This window comes from Aquarana catesbeiana, linkage group LG01 (genome assembly GCF_042186555.1).
Source record: "Aquarana catesbeiana isolate 2022-GZ linkage group LG01, ASM4218655v1, whole genome shotgun sequence".
Taxonomy (NCBI): domain Eukaryota; kingdom Metazoa; phylum Chordata; class Amphibia; order Anura; family Ranidae; genus Aquarana; species Aquarana catesbeiana.
In genome coordinates this window covers 549032158-549045040 of record NC_133324.1, presented here as the reverse complement: position 1 = coordinate 549045040, position 12883 = coordinate 549032158, and the positions used below count along the sequence as shown (strand labels likewise).

The window sequence follows — 12883 nt, the reverse complement described above, 5'->3', positions numbered from 1 at the left end:
CCTGTCTTATTGGCTCGCATTGTTGTATGGTCTGATATGGCCAGCCTGCCACTTCTACTGAAATTCAAATAGAAAATCTGTGGCTTGTAATTTTTAAGGACAAGCGGATATAATTAAGAGCATGGTTTGTAAGGATTTCTTGGAAAAACAGATGTAAATCCTGTCTTGTTGTCTGATAATGACAAGCCTGCCACTTTCACTTAAAATTCAAAACAGAGAATTTGTGGATTGTAGCCTCTCAAAAAGGACATGCGGATATGATTGGAAACATGGTTTATAAAGTTTTTACCAAAACTGAGGTCAGTTAATCTCAGGGGAATCCCATTCGGGGCCCCCCGAGGCAAAGCCCTCTAGGAAAGGTCGAAAAGAAATAGCATCATTCAGGCTAGGAGGCTTAGTAGCCTGCAGGCGATAGATCCACTTCTGTTCTTTCTGAAGCAGAATTTTGTTTCAATCCCCGCCGCGTAGTCCTGGATGGACACGATCCAGAATCAAAAAAGACAATTTGGGGAAGTTCCCTGCGAGAAATGCCGAAACATGTCTTCCCAGCCGTAGGCTGGGGTTGCAGGATTTCATGGAGGCTATGTGGCGATATGCCTGCCGCCAGAACTCCTGGCTGGTTTTGCCAACATAGTAGCATGCACAATCGCAAGTCAGTAGGTATACAACACCCACTGTCTTGCAATTTGCAAAGTGCTTGGGAGCGTACTTGTGACCATTTGGTAATTTAATGTTGGGTTTGATGTTCATGTACTGGCAGTACGGGCATCCGCCACCCAGAAAGGTGCCTGAGCGTTTACAGGGATGGCGTTTGCCCACACCCCCCCCAAAAAATTTACTGGATACTAAATTGTCTCTGATGGATCTGGCCCGCTTGAAGATGAAGGAAGGCTTGTCCTGCACAAAGGGGCCAATTATAGGATCTAATTTGAGGACATGCCAATATCTTTCAACAATGTTCTTAACAGTCTTATGTTGATTGGAAAACCTAGTTATAATCCGAATTGGGTTGGTTTTGTTGCTCTTGGATTCTGAGTTGAAAATAAGTGCGTGTCTAGGTTTCAAACATGCCCGTCTGAAGGCCCTCTTAAGACATTTTTTAGAGTACCCACGTGTCAGGAGTCTCTCTTTTAGCTTGTCAGCCTCTCTTTTAAATACAATGTCCTTGGTACAGTTCCTCCTGACCCGTAGATACTGACTGTAGGGGATCGAATGGATCAGTGGCTGGGTGAGGGTGAAAGCTGGTGGCGTGTAGGATGGAATTCCCCGATGTCGATTTACGGTATAGGGAGCTAGTTAGTGAACCATCATGTTGTTTATGGATGGTCACATCCAAAAAAGTAATCTCCTGTTCATGGAATGTCATAGTGAAAGTGAGATTGAATGGGTTGGTGTTTAATTCCTGCACAAAGGTTTGGAGATTGTCCAGGGCGCCGTCCCAAACTACCAAAATGTCGTCTATGTACCGATGCCATATCACCACATTGTTCATGTGGAGATGTGTGGATACAGACTGTTCCAACCAGCTTTCCCATTCCCCCAGGTACAGGTTTGCGTAAGATGGGGCACAAGATGTCCCCATAGCGACTCCCTGTACCTGGAGGAAGAACTCACCGTTGAACGTAAAATAGTTGTGGTTTAAGATGAAATCTAGGGCATCGATCAGAAAATGTCTTTTGTTGTCGCCCAGACGGGCATCACGTAACAGCACATGCCGAATACAGGCCAGTCCCTTATCGTGAGGTATTGAGCTGTACAATGCTTCAACATCCAGGGCCACCAATAATGATTTTGGTGGAACATGGATGTTGTCTATGATCTGTAGAAGGTGCATAGTGTCTTTAACGTAGCTAGGTATACTTAGCACGTATGAACGCAGGTATCCATCTATGTATTGACTCAATTTCTCGGTAAGGGAACCATTATCCGAAATTATTGGCCGGCCTGGTGGTTTAAGTGTATCTTTATGCAATTTTGGTAAACCATAAAAAGTTGGAGTGCGGGGTAGGGTGGTTCTAACAAAATCATAATCTGATTTAGTGAGCACATTGGCAGCATATGATTCATCCAAGAATCTGTAAAATTCCTTGTTAAACTTTTCAATCTTATTGGATGAAATCTTACAGTACCATTGTTGATTGGACAATATTTTGTTGCAAATCGCAACATACTGATCATTGTCCAATATAACAATGTTTCCCCCCTTATCTGAAGGTTTTATAATGATGGAGGGATTGGAGGCCAGTGTTTTTAGAGCTTCGCGTTCTTTTGAGGTGAGATTATGTTGTTGCTTTGAAGTGATGTTACATGGTTACATGGTTACATGGTTAGTAAGGTTGAATAAAGACACCAGTCCATTCAGTTCAACCTGAGTGAGTGTGGGTGCGTCCCTACAATTATCCCTATTTTTATTTAAGGTACCCATATAGTGCCATCAATTTATGCAGCGCTCCACATATACATCGCACACTGACATCGGTCCCTACCCTCAAGGAGCCCACAATCCAAGCTCCCCAACTCACATTCATATACTAGGGCCAATTTTGGACAGAAGCCAAATAGCCTACCAGTGTGTCTTTGGATGTTGATTTTACGGATTACACTGCTCGTCAGTCGGACAAAGGCCAGCACGTTGGAGTTTGTTTGTAACGCGGGAAATTTGTCCGATTTTTTCTTAAAGGATTTGACAGGGGGTTTAGGAAGATCGGACTGATCAAAACGGCCGAGCAAGTGCTCAAGGTCGATCTGGTCAATCAAATCTGGGGGTTCGTTGTCATCCAATAGTGATATTAGATTATCTAATGCCTGAAGTTCTTGTGATTTAAAGTTGGGTTGTTTAGGTGTCTCTTTGGAATATAATTGTTTCAGGATAAGCTTGCGTGCAAACAATTGAATGTCCTTTGTCACTTCAAACTTGTCTAGATCTTGGTCAGGGCAAAAGCTTAGACCGCGAGCCAAGACAGAAAGCTCAGCCTCATTTAAAGTATAAGAAGAAAGATTTACCACATTGAGATTGTGCTTGTTCTCTACGGGAGGTGATGTTACATGGGAATCAGAATGGTTTAGATTGTGGGGTTGTCGTTTGGACTGACTAAAAAATTATCTGGTAATGTTCTAGGCGGTTGGATCCCACTGCCTATGTGTTCTGTTTGGGAGGTGTTAGTCTCCAAGGATGTAAATGGAGCAGACCCAACACCGCCTGTTTTACCTGTCACCACGTGAGGACTGGGGAGATCGGTCGTTGTGCGGGAATCGGTAATGCGCTTTTTCGGATTCTTTTCGTGTGACCCATTCCCCCATGGAGTTCCTTTTAGTCTTTCATGATGATTTCTGTCTAAACGATCCCTTGGATGAAACAGAAGACATAGATGAGGCCTCAGACATAGCATCGGCATTTTTAGCATAGCGATTTTTGCTTCTATTTGTTGTCACATTTTTCCAATTATAGGCCCTAGATTCCTGAAAGGCAGTTTTGTCTCTATGAAACTTTTTGTCCTTTTTGATCAAAATTTCCCTGTTGTAGTGTTCCAAGTACTCATTAAGGTCCTTTTCATATTGATCATATAATGCATGATCTTTAAAGCAAAGGAGTTGCTTGTTTAGAAGTTCCAACTCTTTTTCTATATCAGTCAACTTTCGTTGATATTCGTCTATTAAGAGTGACATCATACCGTTGGAGCATTTCGAGAGATTTTTCTCCCACTCAGTTTTAAAAGTGGTGCTCATATCATCCAGGGTAGGAAAAATTTGAATGCGTAACCCAAAGGGGTTCATTTCATTTCTAATATATTGTTTGAAAGAGTGGATATGCCAATGATAAGAAGATTTTTTCTCAAGTACCTTTCTGAGACTGAGGAACACTGATGACATCTCTGTGTCTCTCTTTTCCTTCTGTGCAAAATTCCTATATAGTCCCGACATAGTCGAGTCCCAGTTAAAACTAGCATAATTGGTCATGATAAATTGGTAACACAGATTAAATTATTATATCAAAAAACAGTGTCAAAAAATATAATTTCCACGGTCCAGAGCGATCATGGGAACGGGAGGCCAAAAGCGCCAAGGAACATTTTCCACCTTGTATGTATCTATAGGTAAGCATATCACAGATTACTATCCCTACTATATAGATACCATCTATATTGGTTGGAGGCCCTAATACTATGTGTGATATATATAATTTTTTCTTTTGAATTTAGATTCTACCCCCATTTTTATATTTTTTATATTTTTGGAATGGAATCTATTAGACTGTTCCTCTCTGTGCCCTAGGTAATACATACACCATCTACAACAGCTGTCATCAGTGATGTCAATTTGCAGATGGTAGGACGCCCTTTGTGTCCTGCTGTGGGTTGCTTGTCCGTGCCGTATCCCTTGGTGTTAGCGCTGGCTCACGGGTCCCTTCCCCGTCAGTGGCTCACTACGCTCATTTCTGTTTTTAAAGTTGGATGCTCTCTAACTGTGGGCTCAGGAGTTAAATGGCGAGCATATCACTTAATCATATTTAAACAATTCTGACCTTTATGTTTCATGATTATATGCTGTTACTATACCATGAACTTGTTCTAAGATGTTTTGCTTTTTCTGTAAATGTATAGATAACCACTCATCTCATCACCAGCCCCTGAAGAAGAGGTCTCAACCAAAATTTAAACCTCGAAACGCGTCGGACCTTTGTGTGATAAACTTCAGCCAATACAGTTGATTGGGTTTTTTATATTTACCATTGTACCCTTACAAGCACATCGCTATTGTCCTCACTTTTTTGTAGCATCCTCCCTTCCTATTGTAGTATTTATATGTTTTTTGTTATGATCTTATTTTTTGATATAAAATAAACTATATATGTTTTTGATATACTTTTTTGAAGACTCTTGCCTTATAAAGTCCCACCAGAGGAAAAACAATGTTCTATTATAGTCTCATAGGGATGTGGGTAAGCTGTCTTCTTCCACTAGGTCACCGTCACCACTCCTACTTATAAGCCTGAGAACTGAGCGATTACATGACCACTGATCACTCAATTCTCAGTCCTCTCAGAGCAAAGAGCAGTGGCTGTAAGTCATAATTTTTCTGCTCTGCACCTAGAGCATTTACTGAAGAACCAGGGAGAGGCACAACTGGTTCTGGCTCTCATTCAGCTGTCAATCAGGCAGTTGGGTATTTTCAGGATCCTTCCAGAGCATAGCATGGCTCTGCCCCGTCAGCTGATAGCTGATTCTGCGTCACAGTAGAGTAAAAGTAAGTGCACTCCTGTGACCCACAGGAGACATATGTCCAAAAAAAAAGGCCTACTTCTCTCTGTATTATATTGACTCTGGAGTTAAAGTGTTGCTAAACCCAGGACCCTGCATTCACTATATCTAGTCTCCCACAGTACACAGAAAATGGAAATGCAATTATTTTAGTAAATATAAATGGCTAAAAACCTTTTCTCATCAGCAGTATATAGACGTCTTGTGACTTTTATCAGTGTCTGGCCAAGCACTGGTTAAAGCTTGTAGGAGGAGTTTTTATTCTCCTCTGACTGTCCTATGAGGCTGCATGACCCCTGACCTGTCTGGACAATGCCGATTGGCCCTGTGCTTATCACATGCACCCTCCCAAGAAAAAAAACAATTCTCTAGCAATTCACATTAAACTGAGCATGTGCAGAGTGCCCCCAAGGCTCTGTACTATTAGGAGATGGATTGGGGACAGTGGAAGAAGGGGAGGATCAGAGAAGACAGGGTCAAACAGCCTTTTTACAGAGTGCAGAGGATTAACCCCTTAGGTTCCACAGTAAGTATAACAAGCATGCTTTACTGCATACAGTATATGGATTGATTTTACTAAGTAACACTTTAGGTAAAACCAAAATGAAACAAATTAGTAATAATGTTATCAACTCCCACTGCAAAGACCCAGGAAGTATAACTAAAGGCATTTTTTTTTTTAGTTTTGGACAGTGTGCAGATGGATTAGAACACCTGTTAGCATTTTATTGCTGTCTGTTATCCATTATCTCTACTTGTCCTGTTCACCATTATCATTGAAAGTGAAAGTAAAAAAATCCCAAATTTTGGGTTGTCTCCAGAAAAGTAATAGCGGGGAAATCTTCCAATGGAGACACTAGTTCTGATGACCTGGTGGATTCCAATAGATTCCCTTGAACAGAACCTGAAGCTAAATCTCCCCAATGGGATACAGATGGCAAAAAAATCTGACAGGGGTTATAACCCTCCTTTACTCTATCCTAAATAAAAAAAATGTCTATGGTTCCACTTTAACATAAATGTAATATCTCTGCATTCGTAAGGATCCCCAAGCCCAGAGAAGAGGCAAAGATAAAAAAAAGAACCTGCATCATCACATGACTGGCCCCCGAAGACCTTGGAAATGGAAAATATAAAATCTAAAAAAAACAAAACATACATTCAGTAGGGGCCACAAAGGGGGGGAAGAGGTTACTAAGGTGAGGTGGGGACAGGGAACCAGTTGCTTGAACCCTTTTTGTCACAGTTTGTCACAACAATTCAGATTTCTCAATGTTTTGCTTTACTAAACATCAATAAATGTTAAAACTTGATTGAAATTACTCACGCCTTTTAGTCCTAACGCAGTTAATAAAAAAGATGCAAATAATGGTACTGAAACAAATGAAACCAAAAAAGGACACATGCTAGTCTGAAATACTTACTTTACATATAGGCATATAGCTAAGTGATTATTTAGAGTAGAAGGAAATCTCAGTATATTAAATACCATTTTTATATGGTTTATTGTTTATTTTGCAGTTAATGCTTTAAATTATTGCAATATACACTGTATTAAAATATCAATTATTTTATAGATTAGAATTCATCCATCTAGTCCACAGCATGTATATTGATTGGGATGTGGAAATGTATTTTGAGAGGAACAACACTCCAGCCAAAGCCAGGTCTACTAGCCTGAATGACTTGCTTGGTCAAGTAGAATACGTTTTCTCTGATAAGACAGGAACACTAACAGAGAACATAATGACTTTCAAAAAATGCTGCATCAATGGAAACATTTATGGTAAATACTACTAGTATCAATAATAGATAATGGTCATAAATGTCATTTTTTTAGTCTCATAGAGAATCTAACTTTTTATTGATATTTGTAGGAGCTGTGTATGTTCTTTAATATATAATTATTTATGTGGGTTTTTTTTCAGGAACCAGTTCAAATGATGAGAAGAGTCTACAGGTAGTCAACTTTTATTATTGCCCATATTTCTTGAAATAATTAGACCCAAGAAAATATATTGTTTTATTTATTTATTTATTTATTTATTTTTTAATCAGAAGATAATTAAAGGAAAGTAAAGTGAAGATATTTAGCCCTATTCAGACTATCATATTCCTACCCCAACTGTTATTTTTATCTCTACGTGTGCAACACCGCCTCATTTTCCTTCAAGTGGTGTTTATAAAATTGACATTAATAGATTTCTTTAAGCCCGGGTTCACACTATACCGGGCTGCGGATCGCACAGGAGAGCTGTGCGTCCCTGTTCCCCATTTCAGGGATGAATCAGGGCCGATTCTATGCCTGAATTCGGCCCTGAAACGGAGCCAAAGATGCACAGCGTTTTTGTGCAGTGCGCTCCGCAGCCGCCCCGGAGTTATGTGAACCGGCTCCATAGGGAGTCGGTCACATTCTCCTACTATGCGAATTAGATGCGGGGAAACGCACATCTAATTCGCATAGGTGTGAACCCGGGCTTAGTCTTGTATTGGGGGGAGATTTACTACATAGTACTATATACATAGTAGTAGCACATAGTAACCAATCACCTTCTAGCTTCAGTTTGTTGTTCAATTTAACTTTGATATCGGTGCAATTTGACATGCCAAATCACAGCCTATTACCGGCACTGTCGTACCAGCCTCGCAGCGATTTCCAAAAGTAGTTCCTGCACTACTTTTGGCGACTTCTGGGGCGATTTCAACAGACATCTGTGCATGAAGCCGCACAAATGTCTTTCAAATCACCGCCGAACTCACGCTGAACTGCGGGTTTGAAATCATGCGAGTTCAGCTGAGAACAAGGGCTAAAACCTAGCTGATTGGTTACTATGCAGAGCTGCACCAGATTCTGTGTGCACCAGTTTTAGTAAATCTCCCATTGTGTCTAATGATGCTACTTTATATAAAAAGTATGATAAACAGATGTGTCATAATCATCAACACCGAAGTCTGAATATAACTAACTGTATATTCGTTTTTGCTGCCGTTGTACACATTCTAAAGCCTAGTACACACGGGTCAAATGTCAGGCAGCATCGCCCGGTGCAAGAGAAAGCGGCCGACATTCGGCCCGTGTGTACTGTTGTCAGTCTGACAGAAGCTGGCAATTCGGCCAGCTTCTGTCGAAAGGGCGTGACCGAAAAGAGTCTGTCCATTGGCTCTCAAAGTGTTTTGGTGGGGGGCTGTCCCCCTGTCAGAGCACAATAGCACAGCGGGCGAGATCGCTGTACTACCATCAGTTAGTACAGCAGCTCCTCCTGAGCTGTCAGGATTTTTCCATTCAGGCCTTCTGAGTTGAGAGGTAAAAAAAATACTAGTGTGTGCTACGCTTTAGGCTTTCACTCAGAAAACAAGGTACATAAACACATGCATACGCACACACCACAGGTTACATTGGATGGACTGGTGTCTTTTTTCAACCTTACCGACTATGTAAATTTGTAACTATGTAACATTACCACTCTTCTTCCAAATGCCACTACCCTATTAAACTACCTCTAACTGTTTATTGCATATGCAATAACATGCTAACAATAGAAACAAGTATCAGTAATGGTATATACTCATGGGCATCCGCAGGTAGGGGCAAGGGGGGGCAATTGCCCCCCCCCCCCGGAATTGTCAAGAAGGTGTTGCAGTTGCCAGCTGCAGTGTCTGCCGTGGCCGCCGCTGACTTTTTCTGAGTTAGCCAGCTGATCTCTGTTCTGACACATCTGATGTCCCTCCCTCGGCTGCTCCACTGCACCTCTTCAGTGATTGGCTGCCTGCCTGTGTACGTGTTGTGTAGATCTGACCGGCGCTGCCCACTCAGTGCAGTCAGTGGCTGAGCCGCTGAGTAATACGCTGCCAGTGCCTACTCATCATCACATCACAGGAAATCCTAACCTGAAGCGAGTGGCATATATAGTTGCAAGCAAAAGAAGAAGAACAGGTAACAGCAGTTAGAGGGAGCATTTTGATGTATATATTTCTGGAAAGTTGGACAACTATTACTGGAAAGATATGTCTGTGTATGTTAAGACAGGGCTCAAAATTTCAAGTCCTGAGCTACTAGTCAGGCCTTAAGGGTTACTCGCCACCAATTGCCCCACCCAACCCCTACCATGCCCCGCCCCTAATCCCACCCCTAAACACGCCCTCATAAATGATCTCATGAAATGACACTTAAATGTTTTATGCAGAATTAAGTTACAAAAATAAATATTAACAACAACTTTATCAGTGCAGCCTCACCTGTGCCCATCAGTGCAGCCCCACCTATGCCCAATACAGCATGGCCTTTGCCCAATGCAGCTTGGCCTGTGCCCAATGCAGCGTGACCTGCCTGTGCCCAATGCAGCATGTCCAGTGCCCAATGCAGCCTCACCTGTGCCCAATGCAGCGTGGCTTGTGCCCAATGCAGCGTGGCCTGTACCCAATACAGCATGACCTGTGCCCAATGCAGCGTGACCTGCCTATGCCCAATGCAGTGTGATCTGCCTGTGCCCAATGCAGCATGTCCAATGCCCAATACAGCCTCACCTGTGCCCAATGCAGCGTGACCTGCCTGTGCCCAATGCAGCATGTCCAGTGCCCAATGCAGCCTCACCTGTGCCCAATGCAGCCTCACCTGTGCCAAATGCAGCATGACCTGTGCCCAATGCAGCGTGACCTGTGCCCAATGTGGCCTGCCTGTTCCCAATGCAGCGTGGCCTGCCTGTGCCCAATACAGGCTCACCTGTGCCCAATACTGCCTCACCTGTGCACACCTGTGCCCAATGCAGCGTGACCTGTGCCCAATGCAGCGTGGCCTGTGCCCAATGCAGCGTGACCTGTGCCCAATGCAGCGTGCCTGCCTGTGCCCAATGCAGCATGTCCAGTGCCCAATTCAGCCTCACCTGTGCCCAATGCAGCGTGACCTGTGTGGCCTGCCCATGCCCAATACAGCCTCACCTGTGCCCACCTGTGCCCACCTGTGCTCAATGCAACGTGACCCATGCACAATGCAGCCTCACATGTGCAGAGGAAGAGGCGAGCCGTCCAGATCAGCAGAGAGTGAGATGGTCCGCTGTAATAGCTTTCATTAGAATTTCCTGTGTTCCCGGGGCTCACCATCACATAGCCCCACCTCTTGGCCTGATGCCTTTGATGACGTCACATGTCCCGCATTGGACCGGTGTTCTGTCTATCAAAGGCGCGGCCAAGAGGTGGGGCTATGTGACGGTGAGCCCCGGGAACACAAAAAATTCTAATGAAAGCTATTACAGCGGGCAATCTCACTCTCTGCTCATACGGACAGCTTGCCTCTTCCTCTCCTCACTTCCCCTGGCTGGGAGACCATGCCGGCGGTACTTGCCCTCCACTCTGAGGCAGCCCCATGCTCGCCAACAGCCATTTTCCACTCGCGAGTGTGCGAGTGGAAAATTTGAGGGCTGTGTTAAGAGATAATTCATCTTCTTCACTTTGTATAGGCTGTTTTCATAAAGATCAAAATATGGCCACAACAGATGCATTGCAATAGATTGCAATATAAAAATATGTACATTCTCTAGGCTATATGTATATGGGCATGAACTGGGGGTACGCCTGGCCTGAGTAACTTCCAATACAAAGTGACGCTGAATTATCTCTTATATAACACATATATCTTTCCACTGGAAAGATATATGTGTTATATAAGAGATAATAAAGCGTCACTTTCTATTGAAAATTACTCAGGCCAGACATACCATGCCCATATAAATATAGCCTAGAGCAGTGATGGCGAACCTTGGCACCCCAGATGTTTTGGAACTACATTTCCCATGATGCTCATGCACTCTGCAGTGTAGTGGAGCATCATGGGAAATGTAGTTCCAAAACATCTGGGGTGCCAAGGTTCGCTATCACTGGCCTAGAGAATGTACGTCTTTTTATAGTGCATGGGTGACCTTAAAATGATGCCCCCCCCCCCCCCCCGAAAAAGTTCTGTGGATGCCCATGTATATACTGCAGTAGTTTTAATCTTGGCAATATACATATTTCACAGTGTTTTGAGACAGGTGTACTTAAAGACCTTGCACTCAAACATTTAGGGTGCCTTTTAACTCCTTAACAGCTTGATATCCACGCTATAGCCGAATGACGGCTACAGCGCGAACCTGCATTCCCGGGAGGCCGTCATATGACGGCCTCCCCTGTGCACATGCCCTGCGCGCGCCCTGCAGGGCGTGCGTGGAGCGCGCTGTGATCACCGAGTCACTGAGACTCGGGTGATCACCGATCCAAGTAAGGGGCCGGTCCCGGCCCCTTACCATGTGATCAGCTGTCAGCCAATGACAGCTGATCACATGATCAAAACAAAAGCTCGGTAATCATTTTTTTTTTCTCCTCGCGCTGACAGTGCGAGGAGAAAAAAAAGCCGATCACCGGCTCAGCAGCAAGGGACATCGGTCCCGAAGAGGAGGAGGCAATAATGCCTCATACGTGCCTCAATTGTGCCACCAGTACCCCCTGCCAATGCCACCTGACATTGCCACATCACAGTGCCTACAGTGCCCACCAGTGCCATGTATCAATGCCCATAAGTGCCACCTATCAATGCCTACAAGTGCCACCTATCAATGCCCACCACTGCCACCTAACAATGCCCACCAGTGGTGCCAATCAGTGCCACCTAGCAGTGTACAAGATCAGTGCCCATTATTGCCACCAATCAGTGCCCATCACTGCCACCCATCAGTGCCCATCACTGCCACCTATCAGTGCCCATTAGTGCCGCCTCATCAGCGTACATCAATGAAGGAGAAAAATTACCCTTTTAAAAAATGTTATAACCAAATATAAAAAAAAAAAATTTTTTTTTTTAAAAATTCGGTCTTTTTAAATTTTTTTAACAAAAAATAAAAACTGCAGAGGTGATCAAATACCACCAAAAGAAAGCTCTATTTGTGGGGAAAAAATGATAAAAATTTCATTTGGGTACAGTGTTGTATGACCGCGCAATTGTCATTCAAAGTGCGTCAGCGCTGAAAGCTGAAAATTGGTCTGGATAGGAGGGGGGTTTAACTGCCCGGTAAGCAAGTGGTTAAACAATAACTCTAACCTAAAGCAGTATGAAACACTTCACTCCGTTAGAACTTACCTGTATGTCTCCAAGTTGCAGTGGGTTTACCGCTATCATCCCTGTATAAACATTTGCGGTTGGCGATGGACTTTCCTGTAGAAGTGATCTGAGAAGCTCTACAGTCAACCAATCACTTGTACAGGGTGCAGAAAGGGGCCCCCTTCCCGCCACCCACTGCCGTTCTCTGACTCTCCAGAGCGAGTGGGGAGACCGCTGCATCTGCTCTCTGCAGCTGCTAGAAGAGGAAAGTCAAGTACATTCGTACTCACCACCCCTCTATGAACTCAGAAACCGGAAGTGATGAGGATTTTGTCACTTCTGGTTTTGTCTTGCTGTTTAATTCCCAACTGGTAACCTATAAAGGCTTTTAAAGCATCTCCTATGGATAATTTAATGTACTGTAGTTTGTTGCCATTCCATAGCCGTGCGCAATTTTAGTGTGACATGTTAGGTATCTATTGACCGGGTATAACATCATCTTTCATATTTTGCCAAAAATGAAGGTATTATATTGTGTTTGTGTGTACTAAAGTTCATT

General features: G+C 43.5%; 1 protein-coding gene across 2 annotated transcripts in view; it reads left to right on the top strand.

Annotated features, from left to right (window-relative positions):
* Window positions 1–12883, top strand: part of LOC141105588 (phospholipid-transporting ATPase IK-like) — a 381958-nt gene that overhangs the window by 189546 nt on the left and 179529 nt on the right. For both annotated transcript variants that reach the window (XM_073595530.1, XM_073595522.1), the window contains exons 13-14: window positions 6836–7044; window positions 7187–7218. In XM_073595530.1, coding sequence (XP_073451631.1) covers window positions 6836–7044; window positions 7187–7218 — 241 coding nt within the window. The remainder of the gene's footprint in view (window positions 1–6835; window positions 7045–7186; window positions 7219–12883) is intronic.